General features: G+C 37.8%; 3 protein-coding genes across 4 annotated transcripts; all 3 read right to left on the bottom strand.

Annotated features, from left to right (window-relative positions):
• Positions 1–123: 123 nt before the first annotated feature.
• On the bottom strand, positions 124–1,901 carry LOC103320879 (AAA-ATPase At3g50940-like). The gene is made up of 2 exons (XM_008222621.3): positions 757–1,901; positions 124–648 (listed from the first exon to the last, which is right to left on the bottom strand). The coding sequence occupies exons 1-2, from the start codon at positions 1,717–1,719 to the stop codon at positions 256–258; spliced, it is 1,356 nt and encodes a 451-aa protein (XP_008220843.2). The 5' UTR covers positions 1,720–1,901; the 3' UTR covers positions 124–255.
• Positions 1,902–14,343: 12,442 nt separating this feature from the next.
• On the bottom strand, positions 14,344–16,096 carry LOC148919693 (heavy metal-associated isoprenylated plant protein 39-like). Of its 2 annotated transcripts, none has more exons than XM_089046901.1 (2): positions 15,522–16,096; positions 14,344–14,804 (listed from the first exon to the last, which is right to left on the bottom strand). In XM_089046901.1, exons 1-2 carry the CDS (start codon positions 15,564–15,566, stop codon positions 14,466–14,468), a joined length of 384 nt encoding a protein of 127 aa, XP_088903027.1. In that variant the 5' UTR covers positions 15,567–16,096; the 3' UTR covers positions 14,344–14,465. The 2 variants fall into 2 exon arrangements, with proteins under 2 accessions (XP_088903027.1, XP_088903028.1); XM_089046902.1 differs by lacking the exon at positions 15,522–16,096 and adding an exon at positions 14,976–15,513.
• A 104-nt stretch (positions 16,097–16,200) lies between these two features.
• On the bottom strand, positions 16,201–20,554 carry LOC103320876 (inositol-pentakisphosphate 2-kinase). The gene is made up of 9 exons (XM_008222619.3): positions 20,230–20,554; positions 20,008–20,146; positions 19,641–19,844; positions 19,146–19,293; positions 18,682–18,722; positions 18,433–18,543; positions 17,624–18,223; positions 17,173–17,372; positions 16,201–16,461 (listed from the first exon to the last, which is right to left on the bottom strand). Exons 2-8 carry the CDS (start codon positions 20,107–20,109, stop codon positions 17,217–17,219), a joined length of 1,362 nt encoding a protein of 453 aa, XP_008220841.2. The 5' UTR covers positions 20,110–20,146; positions 20,230–20,554; the 3' UTR covers positions 16,201–16,461; positions 17,173–17,216.
• Positions 20,555–22,307: the final 1,753 nt, after the last annotated feature.

The following is a 22,307-nucleotide window of genomic DNA, read 5'->3' as shown; positions in this document are numbered from 1 at the left end:
AGAACCTTAATGTTTATAACATCTCTTATAGGGTAAGGCTCTCGTCATCTGCAACATTGATATACTCTACTCACCTCGTTTGGATATAACAGGAGTGATTATACTAAAATGCAGGCTCGGTAATTAAATTATTTTCATGGTTAGTGAACACGATTTCATATAAATTGAATGTTTTAGAAAACAATTCTATCTCTAGGGAACTCATCGTATCAATTGAAAAAGGTAAAGAGCATTCAGATACTACTTCGTCCATATTCATTTGCCTACCGTAATATCCTGCCACGCAGTTTCCATCTTGTTCTTGCTTTGGAGGAATGTGATAAGACCTTGAAGGGAAACTTGAGCATCATCACTCTTCAGCAGCTCTCCAGCAACTTCAGCAGGTGTTGCTTGCGCCTTGTAATAATCCAGCAACTTCTCAATATCTCCAAAAAGTGAGTGCTCTTGAATCCGCAAGTAATTGTATGCCATTGTCTTGAAACCACTGAAGGTGCAGTAGGACATGTGGATGTGCAGGTCCATCCGACCAGGTCGCAGCAACGCTGGATCAAGTCGGTCCTTGCGATTTGTGGTGAACACAATGATTCTCTCCTCTCCACAGGTTGACCACAATCCGTCAATGAAGTTCAATAGACCAGAGAGGGTAATCTGTAAATTAAGAAAGAAAGACATTAAGGTGAATTATATGATATATATTTTCTATACAGGCAATGTTAGGGGAGGGGGTGAAACAGGGGAGTAGTGAGCTTATATTACCTTGTCGTCTTCAACAGTTTTGGGTTCATTCTCAGCATCCCTGTTTTGCAACTCAACTGAACAATCTATATCCTCGATGACCAATATGGATCGGCTCTTGGTGCCAATCAACAACCTTCTCAAATCAGAATTGCATTGAACTTCCTTCAAATCCAAGTCAAAAATATCAAATTTCAGATAATTAGCCATGGCTGCAACCAAGCTTGATTTACCAGTGCCGGGCGGTCCAAACAGCAAGTACCCGCGTTTCCAAGCCTTGCCTACTCTCCTATAATACTCCTTCCTCTCTCTGAACCGATCAAGGTCCTCAATCAACGCCTTCTTAATCTCCGGGTCCATCGCCATGGTATCGAAAGTCGCCGGATGATCGAGGTTTATGGAACCCCAATAGTCAGTGCCGTTATAGTCGACTGTGTGGAGCTTCACCACTTTTCTCTCCTCTTTGATTTCTTTGGACTTGTTCAGAATGTAGGGCAAGTAAGAGCAGAGCACCATGTCCCTGTGCTTCTTATGGAAGCTGAGCTCCAACTGTCGAACCTCGGACTGTGAATGATCCTCACGTTTGCCATTGGAGGCTGGTTTTTGGCTGCTGACCAAAACCCACTTGAAGTTGACGCCTTTGAAACAATCAACGAGCCCTTGGTTCTTGTCTATAGTGACCAGCAACTGCTTCTCCTTTTCGGGCTTGTTGACTTTGATTCGTCGCGTAGAGGTAGAGAGCAGGGTGCCCAGATAGAGGTTGGCCGCCTCGAACATTTCGTTCGGCGTCAGGCCGTCCAGCTCTTCCACGACGACGGTGATTTGGGACGACAGCTTTTGGAGGCGCGAGTAGAAGGAATTTTGGACGACATCGGGGATGAGGTCGTTTGCAATCGTTCGGAATAGAATAGCCGATGCGGCGAGTGATGCCGCCGCTGATAGAATGGTTTTCGGGGAGGGTAGATTTTCCTGTGAATACCACATTCTTCTAATTTAGTGATGATATTGAGATGCGGCTGATAACGATGATGCGATGGTTTTTGTAGGGTTTTATCTTCGGGTTTGCTTGGTGAGAAAGACAATCGATAACAAGAAAGTTTTGATGCAACTACTTGAGGAAAGATTCAAGTTTAGGTCGGTCGTTTCTCCACGAATGTCTTGCGACTTTATTTTATTACTTTTTTCTTTTCTCTATTGACACCTGGTTTTTTAAGTGAAATTATCTTCTACGAAATTCAATCCAATCCAACTTAATCCAAATTGTAATTAGTTTAACAACTTTGGTTGCTGGTAGACATTTGTCATTTAAGAAATTAATTTTAAACAATTTAAATTATCTTTTGAAATTAAGTTTAGAAATCTCGCTCGAAATCTATTTTTTTGCTTTTGCCATCCTCGCTCAAAATCTATTAACAACACGAAGAACAAAACAAAAGCCATACCATGCTTAAGAAAAAAAAAATGACGTGGCCTACTTTTAACCATCAAATATTTTTTTTTTAAAGAAATGGACGGCTGAGATTAGTATATACAAGGATAGACGAGTATAGAAAGTTAGAAACCCCCCAAAAACAATTAGATCCCGCTTGGTATATTTCTCAGATTCGACCGCAGCTCCCATTTCCAAAACAAAACCCGACTCGATTACTCTCTTCAACCTGAAGAAAATCTCAAATACGAACCCTAGCCCTAAGCCACCAATCTGACTTGGAGTTCAGTCCTCTACATCATTGATGCGTTTGGTCTCCAGTTCGTTCGTCGTCCTCGCACTATCCTCTACTCTTCTCGCTAGGGTTTCAATTTCGTCGCCGAACAGCCACAGGATCGATTCCTATTTATTGAAATTTTGTGAGTTCTTCAACCTCTAGAAAATCTCCAATCCTAACCCTAACTCACCAATCTAAAACGGAGTTCAGAATAACCTTTATGCTTTTAGTCGTTAATTCGTTCTTGGATGCAAGAAAGAAGACAACGAAGACTTGGGAGATGAAAAGTCGTGCTCAGAGAACGACCTTCGCATGATGAGAAGCACATGCTTATTCATTACGTAGCTGCCAGGGAATCCGAATATCTACAGGTGAAAGTCTGAATTTGAGGCTTTTGAATTGATTGGCTTTCTCTTCCTTTGTTATTTCAACTTCTTACTGCGACTCAAAAGGTTATCTATCATTTGCTAGGTTGGCGATGTGGTTTTGTTCGTGTGCAATTCCTCAGTTGACTGCGGCGGATCGAGACAATTGGCAGGGTGCAGTGCACATTGGTAAAATTTCTGGACATTTATCTTTTCTGACTAAATATGTGTGGACAATTTTTTATTTTTTTATTTTATGTACCTTGTAATCCATAGTTGGCATGACCCATTCGATCTTATTTCATGGGAATAGGCATGCTTGATTCATTATCAGTAGTGTGGGAGAAGTGGCCAGATGCTTCACATAATTGCTTATGTGACGCTTGTGTTGTGCGGAAGCGTCAACCAACGGTGAGTGAAAAATAAACAACTAGCAAGAGATAAAAACAACAAAATAACACTAACAAGAATATTAAGATTTATACTGGTTCAACAATGCCTACATCTAGTTTGGAGACGACGGAGTATTCCACTATAATCAATGAGAACATACAATAGTGTTTGTTACTCAATTTCTCAAAGACTCAAATAGCCCAAGCTCACACATTCACAATAGGAAGAGAAAACCAAAAATACAAAGCAAAGAACAATTTGAGAATTTTCTTCTTTGTCGAATGGCTTCTTGCTATTTTTCTCCCCCTCACTTTTGGTGCAGCAACTTCTCTTCTCAATCTCTTTCAGTTGTTGCCATGCTTCTCCTTTTATAGAGAAGCCAACGGATGAAGGCCAACTACTTCAGTTATGAGGCTAGCTATGAAGTCAAAACAGCCAACCATATTTGCATGGCTTTGTCTCCCACATGCAGCTGGCCAATTAATGCATTTCCATTGCAATTTGTTTGCCAATCAACCAACTACTAATTTAAGTAGGCGACAGCAACTTTGCACGTAAGTGCAATCTTGAGTCAAATAGTCAACAAATGGTATCAGAGCATTAGTTTTTCGATTGGGGTTTCATATGAGTGACAAATTCACTGGAGCTACAGTGGCATGAATAGTATTGTGCTACAGTTCATGACTAGTGTCGGCGTTACAGTTCCCCGTGAACAGTGAACTGCTACAATCACTGTGAATAATAGTTGTGCTACAGTAGCCGTGAATAGTGTCAAGTGAATTTGATGGCTGGAGATAAAGATGAATATGTGAAGGAGAAGGAGTCGGCATCGTCTTTGTCGGCACCTAGTAGACATCCAATTGCTACTACAAGGTTAGAAGTTGATAAATTCAGTGGCTCTAATAATTTTTGTATGTAGTAATGTGAAGTTATGGATGTTGTATCAACAAGAGCTGGATATGATTTTGGAGGATAAACTCGAAGATATTGATGACAAGCAGTGGACACGAATTAATCTTCATGCTTGTGCCTCTATTCAATCGTTCATTATTAAAGAGTTGAAATACTCATATATGAAGGAAATTTATGCTAAGAAGTTATGGATGAAATTGGAGGATAAGTATATGACCAAGAGAGCAGAAAATCATTGTTATAGAGTTGAAATACTCTTCTGATTTTCAGTATCGTTCAAGTATTTTTATGCACTAACACCTCCATTATTATAATAAAATACTTGCTGATTTAGCAAACATTGATGTGGAAATTCCTGATGAGGATAAGGCACTATGTTTGTTAAATTCATTGCCTGATGATTATGATCATTTGACAACTACTTTGCTGTATGGAAAATCCGAGGTGAAACTTGATGAGGTGTCTACGGCATTGGTGAATCATGAGTGTCGCAAGAAGGAACAGAAGACTCAAATTCACAAATTGAGGCACTCGATGCAAGAGGTCGAACAGAGGAAAGAAAATCTGGGAAGCGGGGAAAATCTCGTTCAAAGTCACGAAGGAAGTTTCTTGCTAAAGACGAATGTGCCTTTTATCGCCAGAAAGGTCATTGGAAGAAAGACTATCCCAAATTGAAGAACAAAGAGAGAGAGAGAGAAAGCGGGTTCTGAAGCAAATATTGTAAAATATGAGGATGATGATTTTGAGTTTGCTTTGGCTAGTTCATTTGTTGATGATCACTCCAATAAGTGGATTTAGGATTCAGATTGCACCTATCATATGTGTCCCATTCGGGAATGGTTTTCTAGCTTCCAGGAGCTGGATGGTAGAGTTGTTTTGATGGGCAATAATAATGCATGCAAAACACAAGGGATAAGCAAAATCCATTTGAAGATGCATGATGGAACAGTAAGAGAATTGAGTGATGTTAGTACGTACCGGATATGAAGAAGAATCTCATCTCATTGGGCCTTTTGGAATCCAAGGGTCTCAAGATCACCATGGAGGGTGGAGTTCTTAAAGTTGTGTACGAGACACTGGTGGTGATAAAAGGTACAATGCAAAATAACTTGTATTTTTTGCCGGGGAGTACAATTATCGGTGGAGCCGCTGTCACGGAAGCTGCTGATGCATATAACAGACACCATAAGGTTATGACATATGCGTCTTGGGCATGCTGGTGAAAAAGCGTTGCAAGGATTGGTGAAACAAGGCTTATTGAAATGTGCAAAGGCATGCAAATTGGAATTCTGTGAACACTGTGTGCTGGGTAAGCAAACTAGAGTGAAATTTGGCACTAGTATTCACCACACTAAAGGCATTTTAGATTATGTTCACACTGATATTTGGGGATCTTCTAAGAATGCATCTTGGGGAGGTAGCCATTATTTTGTCACCTTTGTTGATGACTTCTCTAGAAGAATATGGGTGTACACCATGAAGCATAAAGATGAAGTCTTAAAGATATTCTTGAAGTGGAAAAGGATGATTGAAATGCAAAGAGGTTGAAAAATCAAGACTCTCAGATCAGACAATGGTGGTGAATATAAGTCTGATCCTTTCATGAAAATTTGGCAAGATGAGGGTATTGTGAGGCACTTCACGGTTAGGGAGACACCGCAATAGAAGGGGGTGGCGGAGCGCATGAACTGTACTTTGTCTAGTGTATGTTGTCTAATGTTGGTTTAGGTAAGGCGTTTTGGGATGAGGCGATTACTTATGTAAGTCATCTCATTAATTGATTACATGCTGCTGTGAATGAGGGCAAAATGCCCATGGAGGTATGGTCTGGTAAACCTTGGACTGATTACAAGAATTTACACATATTTGGTTATCCTGCTTACTATCATGTCAGGGAAAGTAAGTTGGATCCAAGAGCAAAGAAAGCTTTATTTATGGGATTTAACACTGGCGTGAAGGGGATACCGACTCTGGTGTCTAGATGAGAAGAAATTTGTTGTAAGCAGAGATGTGACTTTTGATGAGGCTACTATGGTAAATCAAAACAAGCATGGAGGTGAAACTGAAGCGACCAAAACCATGAGTAGTTCAAAGCAGATGAAAGTACTAAAGACTCCAATTGTTCCAGTAAGGTCTGATGTTACATACACTACTCCTATAGTTGATTCTAATGATGACAACGAGGATCATGAAGATGAGGCATCCACCCAAGAGCCTTCATAGCAACAAGATTCTATTGCAACCAGAAGATCAAGAAGGGAAATTCGAAAGCCTGCTCGGTTTACGATATTATGGTATATGCACTTCCCGTTATTGAAAATGATACCTACAAAGAAGTTGTTAGAAGTTCAGAGAGCGTGAAGTGGAAGAAATCTATGGATGGGGAGATAAAATCTCTTCATAGCGAATTGTTGCACAACATTATTCACGCCACTGTAGCTCCAGTGAATTTTTCACTCATACAAAATCCCAGTCAAAAAACTGGTGCTCTGATACCACTTGTTGACTATTTGACTCAAGATTGCACCCATGTGCAGAGTTGCTGTTGACTACTTAAATTAGTAGTTGGTTGATCGGCAAACAAATTGCAATGAGAATGCATTAATTGGCCAGCTGCATGTAGGAGACAAATCCATGCAAATATGGTTGGCTGTTTTGACTTCATAGCTGGCCTCAAAACAGAAGTAGTTGGCCTTCACCCGTTGGCTTCTCTATGAAAGGAGAAGCATGACAGTAGTTGAAAGAGATGGAGAAAAGAAGTTGTTGCACCAAAAGTGTGAGAGAAAAAGAGCAAGAAGCCATTCGGTAGAGAGAAGAAAATTCTTAAATTGTTCTTTGCTTTGTATTTTTGGTTTTCTCTTCCTATTATGAGTGTGTGAGCTTGGGCTATTTGGGTCTTTGGAAAATTGAGTGATAAACACTATTGTATGTTCTCATTGATTATAATGGAATACTCTGTCGTCTTCAAACTGGATGTAGGCATTGCCGAACCAGTATAAATCTTGGTGTTCTTATTGGTGTTGTTTTGTTCTTTTGATCTCTTGCCAGTTATTTATTCTTCACTCGCAACAACTTGATGCATTATCAGTAGCGTGGGACAAGGCATGGCCGGATGATCACAAAAGCACTTATGTGAAGCATCTTTCTGACTCAACCGAGGTCGGATGGTGCTGGAAATTGCGTTGGAAGTGGCAGTGCCATTGTTCACGCGTGAAGAAAGAGAGTGAGAATTGGTGAGGAAATGAGAAACCACCAGGAAAAAAAAATGATCTGGTACTAAATTGGGACTTAGCAAAAATTACGGTTGTGCAATTGCATTTATGTAGATCATAACTTCATTGTTTTAAATCAGAATTGAGCATGCCGCCTGTCTATGAACTTATATCAATAAGCTCTACATAATTGAGCTATTTAATTCTCCAAAATCCTTTCGGAACAAAAAAGTGACTAAAGTGCCCTTACCCCCAATGGTCCCAAATAATTCATTTACTTATTTATTTGTGAAATTATGTTTTTGCCCTCGAGAGTAAGGATACTTTAGTAACTTTTTGTTCGGAAATGAATATGGGAAATTGAGTAGCACCATTGCGTAGAGCTCATTGATACGAGTTCGTAAGCAGGCGACATGCTCAATTTTGATTAAAAAAAGAAGTTACAATTTACGGATGTGTAATGGCATAACCGTAATTTTTGCGAGGTCACAATTTAAGTAGCAGCTTGACCCAAAAAAACTAGCAGATCAGATTCTTTTTCTGAAATTTCTCTCCCTCCTCGCAATTTTTTTCTCGTCTCTTTCTCCCCACGCGTAAATAGTAACCCCACTGCTTACCATTCAAATTTTGGAGTAGTTTGACCTCTATTGCCGTCGTAACCTTCATGAAAACTCTTCCTTTCGTCGTCCTTTACAAAACCTAGCCAAGGCTTGATCGGATTCGCTTCTGATGAGCTGGATTCGACAACGAGAAGAACTTACGTTTTTCTTGTAGTGTTTGTGCTTTTTCCTGCTACTCTAGTCGTCGTTTTCGTCGCGTGATGTATGGGTTTTCATCCTTTTTCCGTGTTGTATCTGTTTATGTAAGTGGTATAGATCGGTTCTGAAGTTAGTCCCATTGTTAGTCTGAATGTTTTGGTATAAGTATTGCCTGTTATTGTTGAGATTTTTGGTCGTCGAAAATTACTCAAGCTACCCACCACGAGGACCCATCGTGATGGCCCATTTTAGTCCTAAACTATTTCTCCCATTGTCCCGAGCACGACTGCATACTCATATTTGAAATTGATTACTGTTTGACTATTGAACGGATATTACGCCTATTATGTGATATCTGGGTTCGATAGGTTCAGGTTGTAGGATCATTTCCCTAATTCAATTTTGTCATTTGCAACAATATTAGGGACGTTGCCCTATGTTTTTGCACGCACTTTGAATTCCGAGAAGTTAAGTTTCGATTTGATTCATATGTTAATATTATGATTGTATTCTTTTAATAGGTACTCAGTCGGAAGGACCCTTAAAGGGTTGAGTTTGCTTCGGATTAGTTGTGAGTGTACTTTGTTTTCATATGTACATTATTTTCGTATTGTCAAGTGCGTGCATAACTATGTTTTGGTTGAGTTTGAAATGTGATTTAATGGAATTGGATGTTGTGGAGTTTTCAATGGTTTTATGTTGTACTTTACTGGCGCATAAAGGAAATTGGGTATTATTCTTATGATTATACACATGCGGTTTGAGATATTTGAACTCCACATGGCTAATTGCTTTGTTTTGATATTCATAAATCACCATATACCAGATTGATAGCTTCAATAATTGCATGAAAACAATAATATTATTATTCATTTGGAAACCCCCAAGTGGGTTATAAAAATAATCGGAGTATGAAAAGTACCACTGAATATTGTGAGGAGAATTGTATTTACTCTTGTGGTGTTTGCACTGACAGAATTTTCTCTCAGTTAGAATTCACTAACTCTCAGATTTCTCACTCTCTTTTCCTCTCTCAGCTCAGTGTGTTATCACTTCTCACTGTCTAGCAATGAAGAGGTGAAGCCTTTAAATAGGCTGAAGCACCCGTGATGTTCGGTTAGTTCCAAGCACCCGTAATACATATTACAGGACTTGTATAGTATAAGAAGCAAGAACGTTAGGTAATTAAATGTGATTAGATTTTTCTAGCAGATCAATGAAATGCTTGCCAGAAGAATAAATATGAATTTTCTTATATTTTAGTTGCTTAAACCCATTTTTATCAACTCGTAATATATAAAAAAAAATTGCGACTAGTTTAGACCATCCATGAATTCGAAAAAGTTAATAATTGGACGCCACAATTTATTTACAAATTCCATTTGGATGTACTCATGCGCCTTTAAATGGGCCAATTGTGTCGCTTATTGCTCCTACGTGGGCCCACTTTGTCTTTTTTGGACTCTTTTGTGGACTTATTTTGTCGTTTATGGCCTTATGTTGGGCCTATTTTGTCGTTTATAGCCTATATTGGGCTTATTTTCTTCTATGGAAATTTCTTTGGGCTTATATCGTTTACTGGTTCAGATTGGGCTTTTTTGTCTTTTATGAACCCTTAATTGGGTATATTTTGTCATTTTTGGATCACTAGTGGATTTATTTTGTAATTTATGAGCCCTTAAGTGGCCTATTTTGTCGTTTTGAACCATTGATTGGGCCTATTTTGTAGTTTATGAAGCCTTTATGGATCTATTTTGTCGTTTATGAACTCTTCATTTGTCATATTTTGTCGTTTACTGTCCCTTCAGCGGGCCTATTTTGTCGTTTACGGGCCTGTGATAGACTATTTTGTGGTTTCTAGGCCATGGGCTTATTTTGTCATTCTTGGGGCTTTAGTGGCCCTATTTTGTCATCTATGGGCCTTTAGGGGCCCATTATGGATCGATTTTGACCATTCAATGGACCAATTTTGTTATTAATAGACGAGCTGAGTTTATCTCTAATGGGCCACACTGTATGCTGACCCTAGTTAATATGAGATGCTATAATGAGAAGTTTAAAATGAAGAGGCTATTTGAGAAGGTCAATGTAGGCACGTTTATAAATAACGATCATAAAGGGAACAAGGGACAGAAAAGATGTTCCACAGCAGTTCCATTATCTTGAACGGCTGAAAATAATTATGCTTGTGACATGGGGGAAGGGGAATGAGACAGATCATTCATAAGATATACCTTTAAATTGGTGAATCAAGGTGTTCATTCGATTCAATCACCACTGTTCGATTCAATTCTTTTTTGGTCCGAAACACTAATGAATCTCTAGTTAAAGGATTCTGCTATCCAGCACACTATTCTTTACAAAATGCATAGTATGTTCTATATAATTAATCAAGTAAAGTCCAATAACACTAATGGATTTTTAAAAAAGTTTGAACAAGTAATGGCTTCGCTGTTGCCAATGTTTGCTTCAGATACGCATCACCATAAAAATTAAAATAACAGAGATGTTTGTAAAGCAAGCATCAACAATTCTCTTGCAATTGATGAAATCAAGACAAATACTGCATCACAGTCAAATTTCTAATGCATATTCATCAGTCCTAACATATGACAATTTTTATCGTTCACTTCTCCTATTAAGAACTCTATTGAAAAATGGCTAATGCTTAACAAATTTGAACTCTAAAAAATTTAGGCCCAAGGAAAGCTTCTCATATAAAAAAGCAGATCACAGTCATAGTGAAAGTAAGAAATGTCAAATAAGCAGGCAACAGTACCAAGTGAAACCTACATGATAATAAAGGCCAGTTCAATAATTAAAACCTACATGATAATATGTGCCCTTGACAATGCCCCATCCCTAGGCCACCGGCATGACTGCATATGCACTCAGAAATGCCGTGGTCCTCGTCTGAAACTCTACCGGAAAAATCACTGACTTCGACATCAACACGTTTCGCTTCTTCAAGATGAAGTCGAGATCGAAACCCTAACTTAAACCCCGTCAGTCACCTCACTCTATTGGAAGAAAACTCCTGAAACAAGCGACCGCAGCAGTGGGGGAGCCAGGAATCTTACCACAAGGGGTCTTAGTGTAAAAGTCCCAATAAAAATTTAGGATGGAAAAAAATTGAAACTGAAATCATAGTACTTTCATTCATAATTCATATCGGAAACAGCATTACAAGCTACAATTGTCCACGACGAGGTTTCGTATTTTGAAAACGTAACTTTGTAGCTTCATTTTCAATACAAGAAAAAATATCTCTCTCAATATAAACAATCAAGTTATCACTCAACTATTGATCTCCCGTTTTGTTCCGAAGTGGTCCCTTAATAATATTTATGACGGAAAATGTCATTTCCATTGAAGCAGTTGCAACCGGTAAAACTAAAGACAATGTAATAAACAAATGCACATAATTGAATACTTGATGCATCCTTATCTCCACCATTTTCTTTGCAAGATCACTAATCCCTTCCAATTGAGAGAAATCACTACTCGAACGCACGTAATGAATATAAATCTCAAGTTGATCTTCAAGTGCTAAACGATCTTCATCCGAAAAGTCTTGAGGATAAAATTGAGCAAGACGAAGTAGCTTTAGTTTATCAAAAGCTATAAATGAATCTTTCAGACTCAAACATGCCAAACAAATAAGCAACTAGGTATTTACCTCATTAAAGCGATTATCTAACTCTGTAATTTGCTCATCAATGACATAAATAAAGAGCTTCACACGCTAATGATGACGATTTGTCTTTATTGGAGCATTATGCCTTGACTTCCCTGGAAGTATAAATGCCTCTTCTATGTTAGGAACATCAATATGATGTTTCTCATAAAAAGAAGATACTTCATTAACCAATGCATCGAACCCATTATTCCTCATCCAATGTAGCTTTTTCCTTGCATGATTTCACTAAAGCCATTGTATTCAGAATTTATTTATCTTTCCTTTGCAATGCTTGTGACATGAAACACAAACTCAAAAGTATGTATTTCTCTCATTAAATTATTTGCTTCACCCGCACTGTCATTAGGATTATCATTAATAACCATTTGAAGCACATGAACCACGGATGAAAACATAGAAGTGATGCTAATCAATGTGTCATAGTGTGAGTTTCATCGTGTGTCACCGACGCATTTGACACTTGTTTCTTGATTTAAGCTTCGCCTCGTTATAAGACAATCATCAATCATTTATAAAAGCTATCACAAGCTCTTCTTGGAGTTGCCCTTTAAGTAAATCACGTCGCTTATAAGATGCTCCAACATGATTAACCATACTATTAGCCGTTGCAAAAAAGAGAAGCAATGTCTACATTTTTCCTTGTCACAGCAACAATAGCTAGTTGAAGTTGATGAGCAAAGCAATAAACATAATATGCACAAAGTTGTTTTCTCAATATCTTTATAACAATATCTTTATTTTAAGGTCATTCAACTCACCTCTCATATTGCTAGTACCATCATAACCTTATCTTCGTAGATGAAGTTGGAGTTGGAGTTGAGGGTTTAGGGGAAGGGGGACTGAGTTGGGAACTTAGGGTTGGTGGAGAAAACAAAAAAATGTGGGGGTTTTAGAATGAAGGTAATGGTGCTGCTGGAGAGAAAGGATATGCTGGGCATTTTTAATTTTTTTTTTTTAATTTTAGACCTGGCCCAAAACGACGTTGTTTTGCCCAAGTTGTTTATAAAATAAAAAATAAAAAAAAGACTCGCACACACAACCTTCTTCTTCAGGTCGTGACCTTCTTCTTTAGTCGAGCACTTGGTGTTCGGCTCCAAGAGGTAGCACCAGCAGCTCTAAGGAAGCTCTAAGCTTTTTACTTGGCTTCTAAGAGGTCGTGCAACCCCACTAACCCTACTGTGGCTCCGCCACTGGACCGCAGCGAGTCCATCGCGACCTTCACCAAATTTGGAAACCCTAATTAGGTTGTCGAGGGCGAGTTGGTTATCGCCCCACGAACCGAAGAAATTAGTGATTGTTGATCGGCAATTTGATATAGTTCCTGTGACTGCGAATCGAAGCAAATACTGGTTTCTTTCTCTCTTGGCATTGGTGATAAGGTTGGAGAGACGACAATCTCTTTTACGAAAGAATGGCCATACACAACGATCTGGTTGGATCTGATCATCAGACATTTTCTAGGGTTAGAGATTCGGAGAATGATGAGTTGCTTAAAATTAAGAAATAAATAAGAAATGTGGTTGGCTTTGGCGCTTTATTTTGTTTTCCGTGGACGGAGAATAAGAAATGTGGTTGGCTCTGCAAAATGCACGGTTTGCACTTTTGTAGTTGATGGAGGAAAATGATGTTGGGCTTCAAGCCTGGCAGTTGGATCTTAGGGCCCATGAATGCGTTGTCGAGTTTTTATTTATTTATTGGAATTATGTCAATTACGAGGGATGTATATGGAATTTAAATTTGTGAATAAAGGAAATTGATTTATTTCAATGTAAAAGGTTTTTATTAGCTGTCTGAAAGTGAACAAAATCTAGAACGTAATGTTCCATAGTCATTTTCCTCCAAAACGAAAACAACCCCTGGAATTGGAAGGGAAGAGCTTGGCATTGATTTTGTGAACAAGACGGATGCTTACCTTTGATTATTATTTTGAGGTATACCCCCATACTTCATTTGTATACATCAAATCAAGTGCCCAGCAGTCCATATACCAAAACACCAATCATCATTTTGTCGGAAATCTTCACACAAATATGTGTTTTGCTGAGTTAACGTCAGTTTAATTCATCCATCACTTGACAAAGACTTAGTTGTTGACCATTCACAACCCTAATGCTCGTAAGCCTAGATAGAGAGAGAGAAAAAAAAAGTGTCTTTGTTTGTTGAAATATTAATTAAAACTCCTTGGTTTTTAATTTGTATTACACGAGAGAAATATATTATCTGTTTCTCTTTAAAAAAAAATACAAAAACAAAAATACTTTTCAACGAAACATCTGAACACATCCAATTAATTCCATGTTTCAGCTGTAACGGTGGCTACTACAATGAATATTTAGTACTTGCTATTGTAATTTACTGTATGCAGCAAAATGCTGCAGAAATATGGTCGCTTTTGTTAATCCATCTAAACACAGAACAAAATTACCAGCCATGGCTTTTCATATGCCTGAAGATCTGTTGTCCAACTCACTAAATAAACCAACAACTATCGCAATCTGACCAAATACTGCAGAATATATACGACTGGAAAATTCACCATAACACCATCAGCTGAAAGACAGGTTTTCATTGACAACCAAAGCCTCTTTTTCTCTATTATTAACTCAGAAATGAGTGAGTTTAACATGAAATACAACTGGGTATTATTCATACAAGTTTCAGGATGATACATTATGGAACAGTAATTACATTATGGAACAATAATTGTAACGATCTTCAGCAATCACATACCAGACATCGCATCTCTGACATGTCTTTGGTGGGTAAGGGACAAGGTCTTTCTTCTCATCCCCCTTCTCATCCTTCTTCTCACACTTTGGAGGACCTATACTCACAACGGAAGCAGATCTTCTGTATTTTCTTACCTTCTTGATAACCTGTACTGGATCGGCATCCCCAGTTACTGTCACCGTATTTTTTGACGGGTCCAGGACAATGGAAGTTATCCCTTCTACCGTTGCTATTAACTTCATCACCTTCTTCCTGCACTTTGAACACAGCAGTTCCACTGACACTACAGTTCTCTGCAACACAAGACAAAAGCAAAGGTCAGATTTTGTCCGTACTTGTGCGCTCAGAAAAATAATAAATTCCATCTGAAGTATTGCAGTGCGTGTCAGTGAAAGACTCCAGAGAAAATGGTATGTCAATAACTAATTACATAGCAGGAAAAATAAAACAGAGAGAGATGGAACCTTAGACATAATAAAGCAATAATGATAGAAAGCAAACTGGAACAAGCTAATAAAAAAGAAAGAATGGATCCAAAGATGCTATATATAAAATGCTCTCTCTCTCTCTATTTAGTTTGATTATGTTTTCAGCACAGAACTTTCTTGGCAAAGAAGCTGGTTGAGTACAAAATGACAGTGTCAGTAGTTGGCTAGAAGTAAATGCCAGTCGGAAGGGTTTTTAATTGGGTCACCTATGCCCTCCGATATGCAATAAATGCAGAATTTACCATGTGCGGGCACACACGCATCCCATACTAGGCTAAAACACACCTTTCTACATCCTCTTTATCTTGAAAGAAATGAAACCGTTTATAGCAAAGTTAAAATGATGCTGGCCTGCCTGATTCTGAATGTACTACAATTTTTTGGAAAAAGAAAAAAAACAGAGAACAATCTAACAAGCTTGCCCATTCGCCTGTTTGTACACACAGGCGTGTCAGCTTATAGCAAATTTTACTAGGAGTAAATATGCTGATTGACTGAATAAAACAAGGATTTTGAACAAACCAACAAATGAGGTTTTAGCTCAGCATGTCTCCAAGAAAATAACATTACGCAATGTGTTGGGATATAGTAATGGCAATCACTTTATCAATGCAGCTCTAGCGGGGTCAGTTGAATGGGCAAAATTGACCCACTTCTGGAACGTATTAATTCTTTCTTCTCCGTACTTGAATCATCAACTTTAACAGGATTAGATCCACACACACAAACACAGAGAGAGAGAGAGAGAGAGAGAGAGAGAGAGCTCAGGAGGTCATTGTTCAGCACATGATGTAGCCAACCCACGGCCTTTATATTCCACATATAAAGCTGATCAAAATACCAAAGCTGAACTACCAGAGTTCACAGAGCCTTCCATATTAGTCTTACCGCTGGTCTAGAAACATGTTTCAGCATCAGGCTCATTGATTCTTCCAAATCATTTCTTTTGAATGTTCGTGGTTTAGCAATGTAGTTTCAAAAAAGAACTCCAAATCACACTTTGTACATCAGACAGAAGTGGAAAATGTCATAAGTTACTGCTCAAAACTAAATGTGTTTGGTTCCATTGTTCAAAACTGTAAGAACCTTATGTTTACCTGACAATTTATTAAAGGATATCAAAATATAAATCTGCACCAATAATGGAAAACTTGAAAAATATGAAGAACCATAAGGAAGCATAAAGTAAGCGCAAAAAGAATTTTGATGAGAAAACTGAAATTTAGATTAATGCCTATGCAAGAAATCGTTTCTTCAAACTAAGATAATTCATTGCTTCCCTAAAATACCGTTGCTAAAGCAGACGCATTTTCAATTAGAAAATACCAAGGATGCCCTGGTCTTTTTTTCTTCTTTTCTATAGTAGTACTAATACCACAATGTGAAAATCCAACTGTCTGAATTAATAGGCCATGTGGGCTTTGATGGAATCACACTGAAGTTAGTTGATACATCACTTTCCCTGCAGAGCCCAGAAATTATGTTTCATCAGTTTCTCCTCATTTCCAATTAAACTTCTCAAACTTATAAGGAGGAGTTTTGTCGCACTCCCTACTTCCCTCGTTAGTCTTCATTAACTTTATTAACAACATGAAACACTGATTTACGTGCCTCTACAAAACTATGTAAGGACTAAAGCAGCATGCCGTGTTTATGCTAATACAATTAGAAAGTGGCAGTAAATATGCATAACTCAATCTAAATTTGCCTCCTAATGAATGGGTAAATTCATACAAAATTATGAGATGCCCACGAACATTTGCAGACTTACAGAATAAAAATTACCATAGCTTAATCTATTCTACAAAAGAAAATTTTCATGGACTGATGATGCATGCAGCGGCAGTCCAGGATATATTTCAAAACAGTTATTAAAAAAGAAAAAAATAACAAAGAAAAGAATTTCATCATTCTTCAAAACAAACGAAGAACCAAACACCACATGCATACACTAAGATAAAGCTTATATATGATAAATCATAGGCACAAAGAAGAGAAGGGGAAGAGGGATGGGAATAACTTGCTTATGTTACTAACCTTACAAATCAAAAACTTCATAGAAACAAAGGAAACAAAGAAATAATAGCTAAAAGCCAAGAAGTATACAAACAAATACAGCTATTAACAACAACAATTTACAGAAAATACTATATATCAACCCACTTGCACTTACTCATAATTTGAAGTAAAGTATCCCCCATGGCACTGTAACAAATCTCAATTTGCAGTTTTAAGAGCCATTGTGCTTGTATTTTTCTTTTGTCTTTCCTCAGTTTCCACCATTCGATTGTAGTAGGTTACTATTTTTTTGTCCAACTCATAATATTCTTCCATTTTCTTCAATTGTTTCAAATCCAGGTCAATGAAATTCACCTAGGAAAATGCAACTCAAATAAGATATTAATGTCATAAGGAAGGATTTCCCCCACAGGGAATTTCACCTAGGAAAATGCAACTCAAATAAGATATATTCATGCTCCAGCTGTTAAGAAATGGTATTAGATTACGAGAAGAAAATCTGTAAAGAATGAAAATATAAACACTTAAGGGAATTGAGCATCCAAATGCTGTGATTGAAAGATGCTATGGTATCAGTCAGAATGAAATGATAAGGAGATCTGTACCTTGTAATCAAAAAATTGGTTGCTTGATTCTAGATACAAATTATTATATGGAGATCCTGTATTCCCATCTTTCCTTGGTCTAAAACTAATCATCAAACTGCAGTCCTTCGCAGTAGCAGCTATCAAAAAGTCCTTCACAATCTTCAAGCTTTCATCCAAAGAGATGGAATGCAATGAAAGATATCTCTGTGACATTTTTTCTTTACCGAATGCTCTGCATACCATGCAAGGCTCTGAAACAATGTCATAATACGCATGGATAGCCCCATCAATGTCAAGGTTATCAAGTTTCTGGACCTCAAGGAGCCGATCCAACACTCCAGAATTATGAACTGTTTCAGCAACAAGCTGTAGAAAACTCATTGTGCGCAAGCCATCACCTCCCTGAATGACACACTTGAGTGCATCTTCAAATTTTCCTCGAGTCACAAAATTGGTACTGTCTGCACCACCACCTAAACCCCCAAATATTTGAGAACCATTCAAGAACACACGGAAGTTATTCTGCGGGGTTGAGAAGAGATCCCTGATAGCTTTATGTATTCTGTCCTTGGATCCAGAGAACATATCAAGTGGATTATATTCACTATATTCTGATACCTGTAACACAGGTTTAGACAAATCCAAGCCAGATTTAACATTGACATTTAGTATTACTACAAAATAGGACTCTCTTTGCTGAAATTTGTGCGCAGAAGTTCTAAGAAGAATTAGATGAGATGGAATTCCCATTGAACATATGGAACTCATTTGCCTGATTTCCGGGTAGTAAATAATTTGACCAAGAGAAGAACATAGTAAAAGCACACCTCTCCTTGATGCAACTTCAGAGCTTGATGCATCTGAAAACGAGTAATGCTCCGTTTAATGGCATTTCCTTCATCAATGAACTTTGAAGATGGCAGAAATCCACATTTTGGCTATTTTTGGAAACAATTGAAAAGAAAAAAGGAATAACTAAATATATTTCAAGGGTATTACTCATGTGAAGACAACAAGAAAAAAGTTTACATGACAAGCATAAAATAGAAACGAAGAACACAAACATGGAAAAGCACCTTTATCTCCACAGATATACAGGGTTCAACTTCATGAGTACCTGAAATGAATAAAGAAGAATAAACCATCACTCTTTGAAATTTATCAGAGCTTTTTCCTAAGGTCTCAAAAACAAAACAGAACAAAACAAAAAATAATACTTCTGATCATATCTATCACAAGACAATATTTAGAGAAATAGGTGCACCTAAATTTAATAAGATGCAAAGTTCCTATGATTCTAAGCAGAATGCTGCTAAGTCCAGGTTTCTCTCCCTGCTCCTCTGAGTTTTTATGTAGGTGTGTGGATATTACCTCATATCTTTTACTAGAAAAGTAAAAGGCATGCAAAAAAAGAAACCGGGATCATAGGCTAGATTAAATAAGCCATCTGACTTTCGAACTACAAGTGCAGAAAAGACAGTTCTAAGTCTTTAAGTGCAGCACTAATTAAAATTGTAACTAACAGAGAGACACTAATTACCACGAGGAAAAAGAGAATGATCAGACATAAGAAGGACAGAATCACATTGTGTGTCAACTTTAGCGGCGTCAACTCGAGAAGCAGGACGCTGAGAAATTATGTTCTTCTCAACCGACTCCAAGAATTCCTTGGAAGCAGGGACACGCATCTGCCAAAATTCAAACTGAAGGTTAAAGAACTAAACCATTTTGTACATCTTACCACATGCATGCATGACTTCACGGGAAAACCGAATGCATACACTATATTGCTGAGTATGAGGATCTTTCAATCAACACTATTGTAGCTTTCCCTAATAAGAGAAAGCTTACCGTGTGACTCGGCATATGAAATCCATAATCACTGTCTTGGTTCCAGACATAGATACACAAATACAGCTCAACTAAAAAAATGCCTTAAAGCCCACCGTAACTATTTTAAAATGATACATACAACGTGGACATGGTTCCATTCAGCAAGCATCATGCATTAGTACAAGTGTGGATAGCTACATACCCCGGAATCAACGTATGTGGAACCCAATAGAGGGCTCATGATGTGCTTCACAAACAGTTGACAAGCGAGTTCTTTGTTAGAGGTAGCTACAATGTCCTCCGTGTCCTTCCACAGAAGACGTTCATGCACGGTTAATGCAGTGGGACTGTTCATGGACTTTGACCCATTAACTGGAGCTTTCTGTAGACGCATTACTTTCCCAATCTACAGAGAGCAAGGTACAATCATTATAAGCTTCAAACATGACCGATCATAATAAGGACCACACCTCGTGAACTACTAACACATTCTTTTAGATAAGTGCATAATTGAAGCTCAGGTGGTGTGTGTGTGTTTTGGAAACAATCAAACAAAGTATGAAACATACAAAAGCGGGGGTGGATCCGTTGTAACCGAGAACAAGATTGGCAGCGCCTTCGCCTCTGTAAATCCAATCACCAGCGTCTTTTTTCTCTAAAATGACTTCCATGTCTTGGTGTTGATTGAGATTCAGCTCCTCACAGTTACTGCACAAATGAACATTTTCAGTTTTTTTTTTCTTCTATCCAAAAACAAAAATTCTCAAAGCAAGATCGAAATTTGCAAGTACCCAATTGAGGAGATAAGATTTGCAAGAATCAGCTTGATCAAACAAACACATTGCAAGAATCAGGTGACACACCAAATACCGAAGTCGCAGAAAGATGATAATTTTATAGAAAAGACCTGAGGCTGAGAACGCAGACCAAAGAAAGTCGTTCCTAGTGGGAATCTTTGTTTGGGCTCGAACAATTTTTAATGGCTTATCACTCTGTCAGTGGCTTCACCTTTACCCTTTACCTTTGCAGCTTCACTTTCTGGATGCTAATTCCTTTCTGCGTAATCTTATTAATTATACCACAATTCTAGCACAAGCATGAGACAAGCAACCTAAACCCAAAACCCACTCCGGGAAATTAACAAAATTAAAACTAATTTTTTTAATTTTTATAAATAATAATAATAATTAAAGTTCATAAGAACAGGTCGATGGCGACAAGATATTGGGTCGTTCGGGTTACACACATAAGAAATTGCAGTTCGATCCACTTGTCATCCGATTTAATTAATGGTTCTTGGCCCATTGGGCAGGCACCCAGAAGGCCTACTGACTTTAATTACCTTTTGTTTCTTAAATTTCACCCATACAAAGATTATACCGGAGCCCGTATTCTTTAAATTTAAATGATGAACCGATTCCGATTTGAAGTTGAGATATCATGGACAAATTGGAGATGAATGTTCATTGAATTGTTGGGTTTAGTTGAGATTCTTATATGCTCTATTTAGCTTTATTATTTTGTTCTAATTTTTGGTCACGCAATGGTTATCAAATCAGTCTCTACTTTTTTCTTTGAGCGAGTAAAGAAAGTATATGAGACCATGTTGCTGATGCAATCACAGGTTTCTGAATTTATTGAAGCCCAGATTACAAAGGAAATGTTGACAGCGAGCTACCTGGCCTATTAAGTCAAGGCAACATTTCCATTCCAGCTTGGAAAAAGCCACAAGATGGAGAAAGACTTTCATGCAACGTTTTGCTATTCTTGGCTAATAATATAATAACATGTGAGATAACTTTTTTACGTGTCATTGTGTTATTAGTTGGGGATAGCAAAACAATGTTATCCTCGTTACATGTAAGGTTTTATGCACCTTGTTGATGCTCAAAATTGATGACCAATATTGAGTCCAACTTAGTGATGAAGTATGATGAATGATGAGTGAAGGTGTGGTGGACCTTCAGCATGTATGTGAAGATTTGGATAAGTGATAAATATATAGAATACAAGATATATGTAGTTCACACTTAACGAATAAGCTACGTCTATAGAGAACTCCATTCTCATTCTTATAATAATATGCATTTACATTTGTACAAGGAGTTTGGCCCACATATAAATAGAAGAAGGGAGAAGCCAAAGACTAAAGATCAAGTCTAACCTAGTGATTCCTTTCTTAAGAGAAGAGTGGTCTCTTTTATAGGTGAGGAGTCGTTTATACATCTTGTCATATTTCAGTATAGGACTTTTGCCTTGCTTAGATTTATTTCTAATTACTTGATCAGATATGATATAAACACGTCTAATGGGTATGTGAAATTGAATTGTGATGGGGCATGGTTACGACAAACCATGAAAGGAGGTATAGGTTGGGCAATTCGAGGTAGAGTAGGGTGGATGCTCAAGACAGGAGGTATTGGAAGTCTGTTTTGTCAGTCAACTCTTATGATGGAAGCCGAAGCTACTCGTGATGCTTGGACATATGCCTTGAATGCGGATTTTGATCAAGCTATTGTGGAATCCGATTCACAGCAACTAATATAAATGCTTCAAGGAGTTATTCCTGTTGATGTTAAGATAGAAGGAATTATTTTTTACATCAAAACCTTGTCTCACAGTTTGGGTCGGTGAGCTTTGCTTTTATACTTCGGAAATGTAATGAAGCTGCTCACTTGGTTGCAGCTTTTGTGAGTCGAGTTAGGGGTATCTACGTTTGGGGCCTTTTATGGGCAGAGTGGCTCTTTGATGTCTTGGCTAAAGATATAAACCTTTCTATTCGCTTATAATAAACTTTCCTATGGTTTAATATAATATATATGAAATATTCTACCTATATTTGTCAACTTTGAAATCTATAACATGGAGA

This window comes from Prunus mume, linkage group LG2 (assembly GCF_029339155.1).
Source record: "Prunus mume cultivar Tortuosa linkage group LG2, ASM2933915v1, whole genome shotgun sequence".
NCBI lineage: Eukaryota > Viridiplantae > Streptophyta > Magnoliopsida > Rosales > Rosaceae > Prunus > Prunus mume.
The sequence above is the reverse complement of the archived record's forward strand: the minus strand, read 5'-3'. Positions and strand labels throughout refer to the sequence as shown.

Bases quoted from the DNA above. Each gene is read 5' to 3' on its own strand.
- LOC148919693 (XM_089046901.1), bottom strand. From the start codon at position 15,566: ATGTTATTTTCTTGGAGACATGCTGAGCTAAAACCTCATTTGTTG. The intron at 14,805-15,521 runs GTTTGTTCAAAA...CTTGTGTTGCAG, and splicing joins AGCTAAAACCTCATTTGTTG to AGAACTGTAGTGTCAGTGGA.
- LOC103320876 (XM_008222619.3), bottom strand. From the start codon at position 20,109: ATGGAAGTCATTTTAGAGAAAAAAGACGCTGGTGATTGGATTTACAGA. The intron at 18,723-19,145 runs GTAATTAGTGTC...TATTCATTTCAG, and splicing joins TCATTCTCTTTTTCCTCGTG to GTACTCATGAAGTTGAACCC. The intron at 18,544-18,681 runs GTGCTTTTCCAT...TTCCAAAAATAG, and splicing joins GTATATCTGTGGAGATAAAG to CCAAAATGTGGATTTCTGCC.
- LOC103320879 (XM_008222621.3), bottom strand. From the start codon at position 1,719: ATGTGGTATTCACAGGAAAATCTACCCTCCCCGAAAACCATTCTATCA. The intron at 649-756 runs GTAATATAAGCT...CTTAATTTACAG, and splicing joins AAACTGTTGAAGACGACAAG to ATTACCCTCTCTGGTCTATT.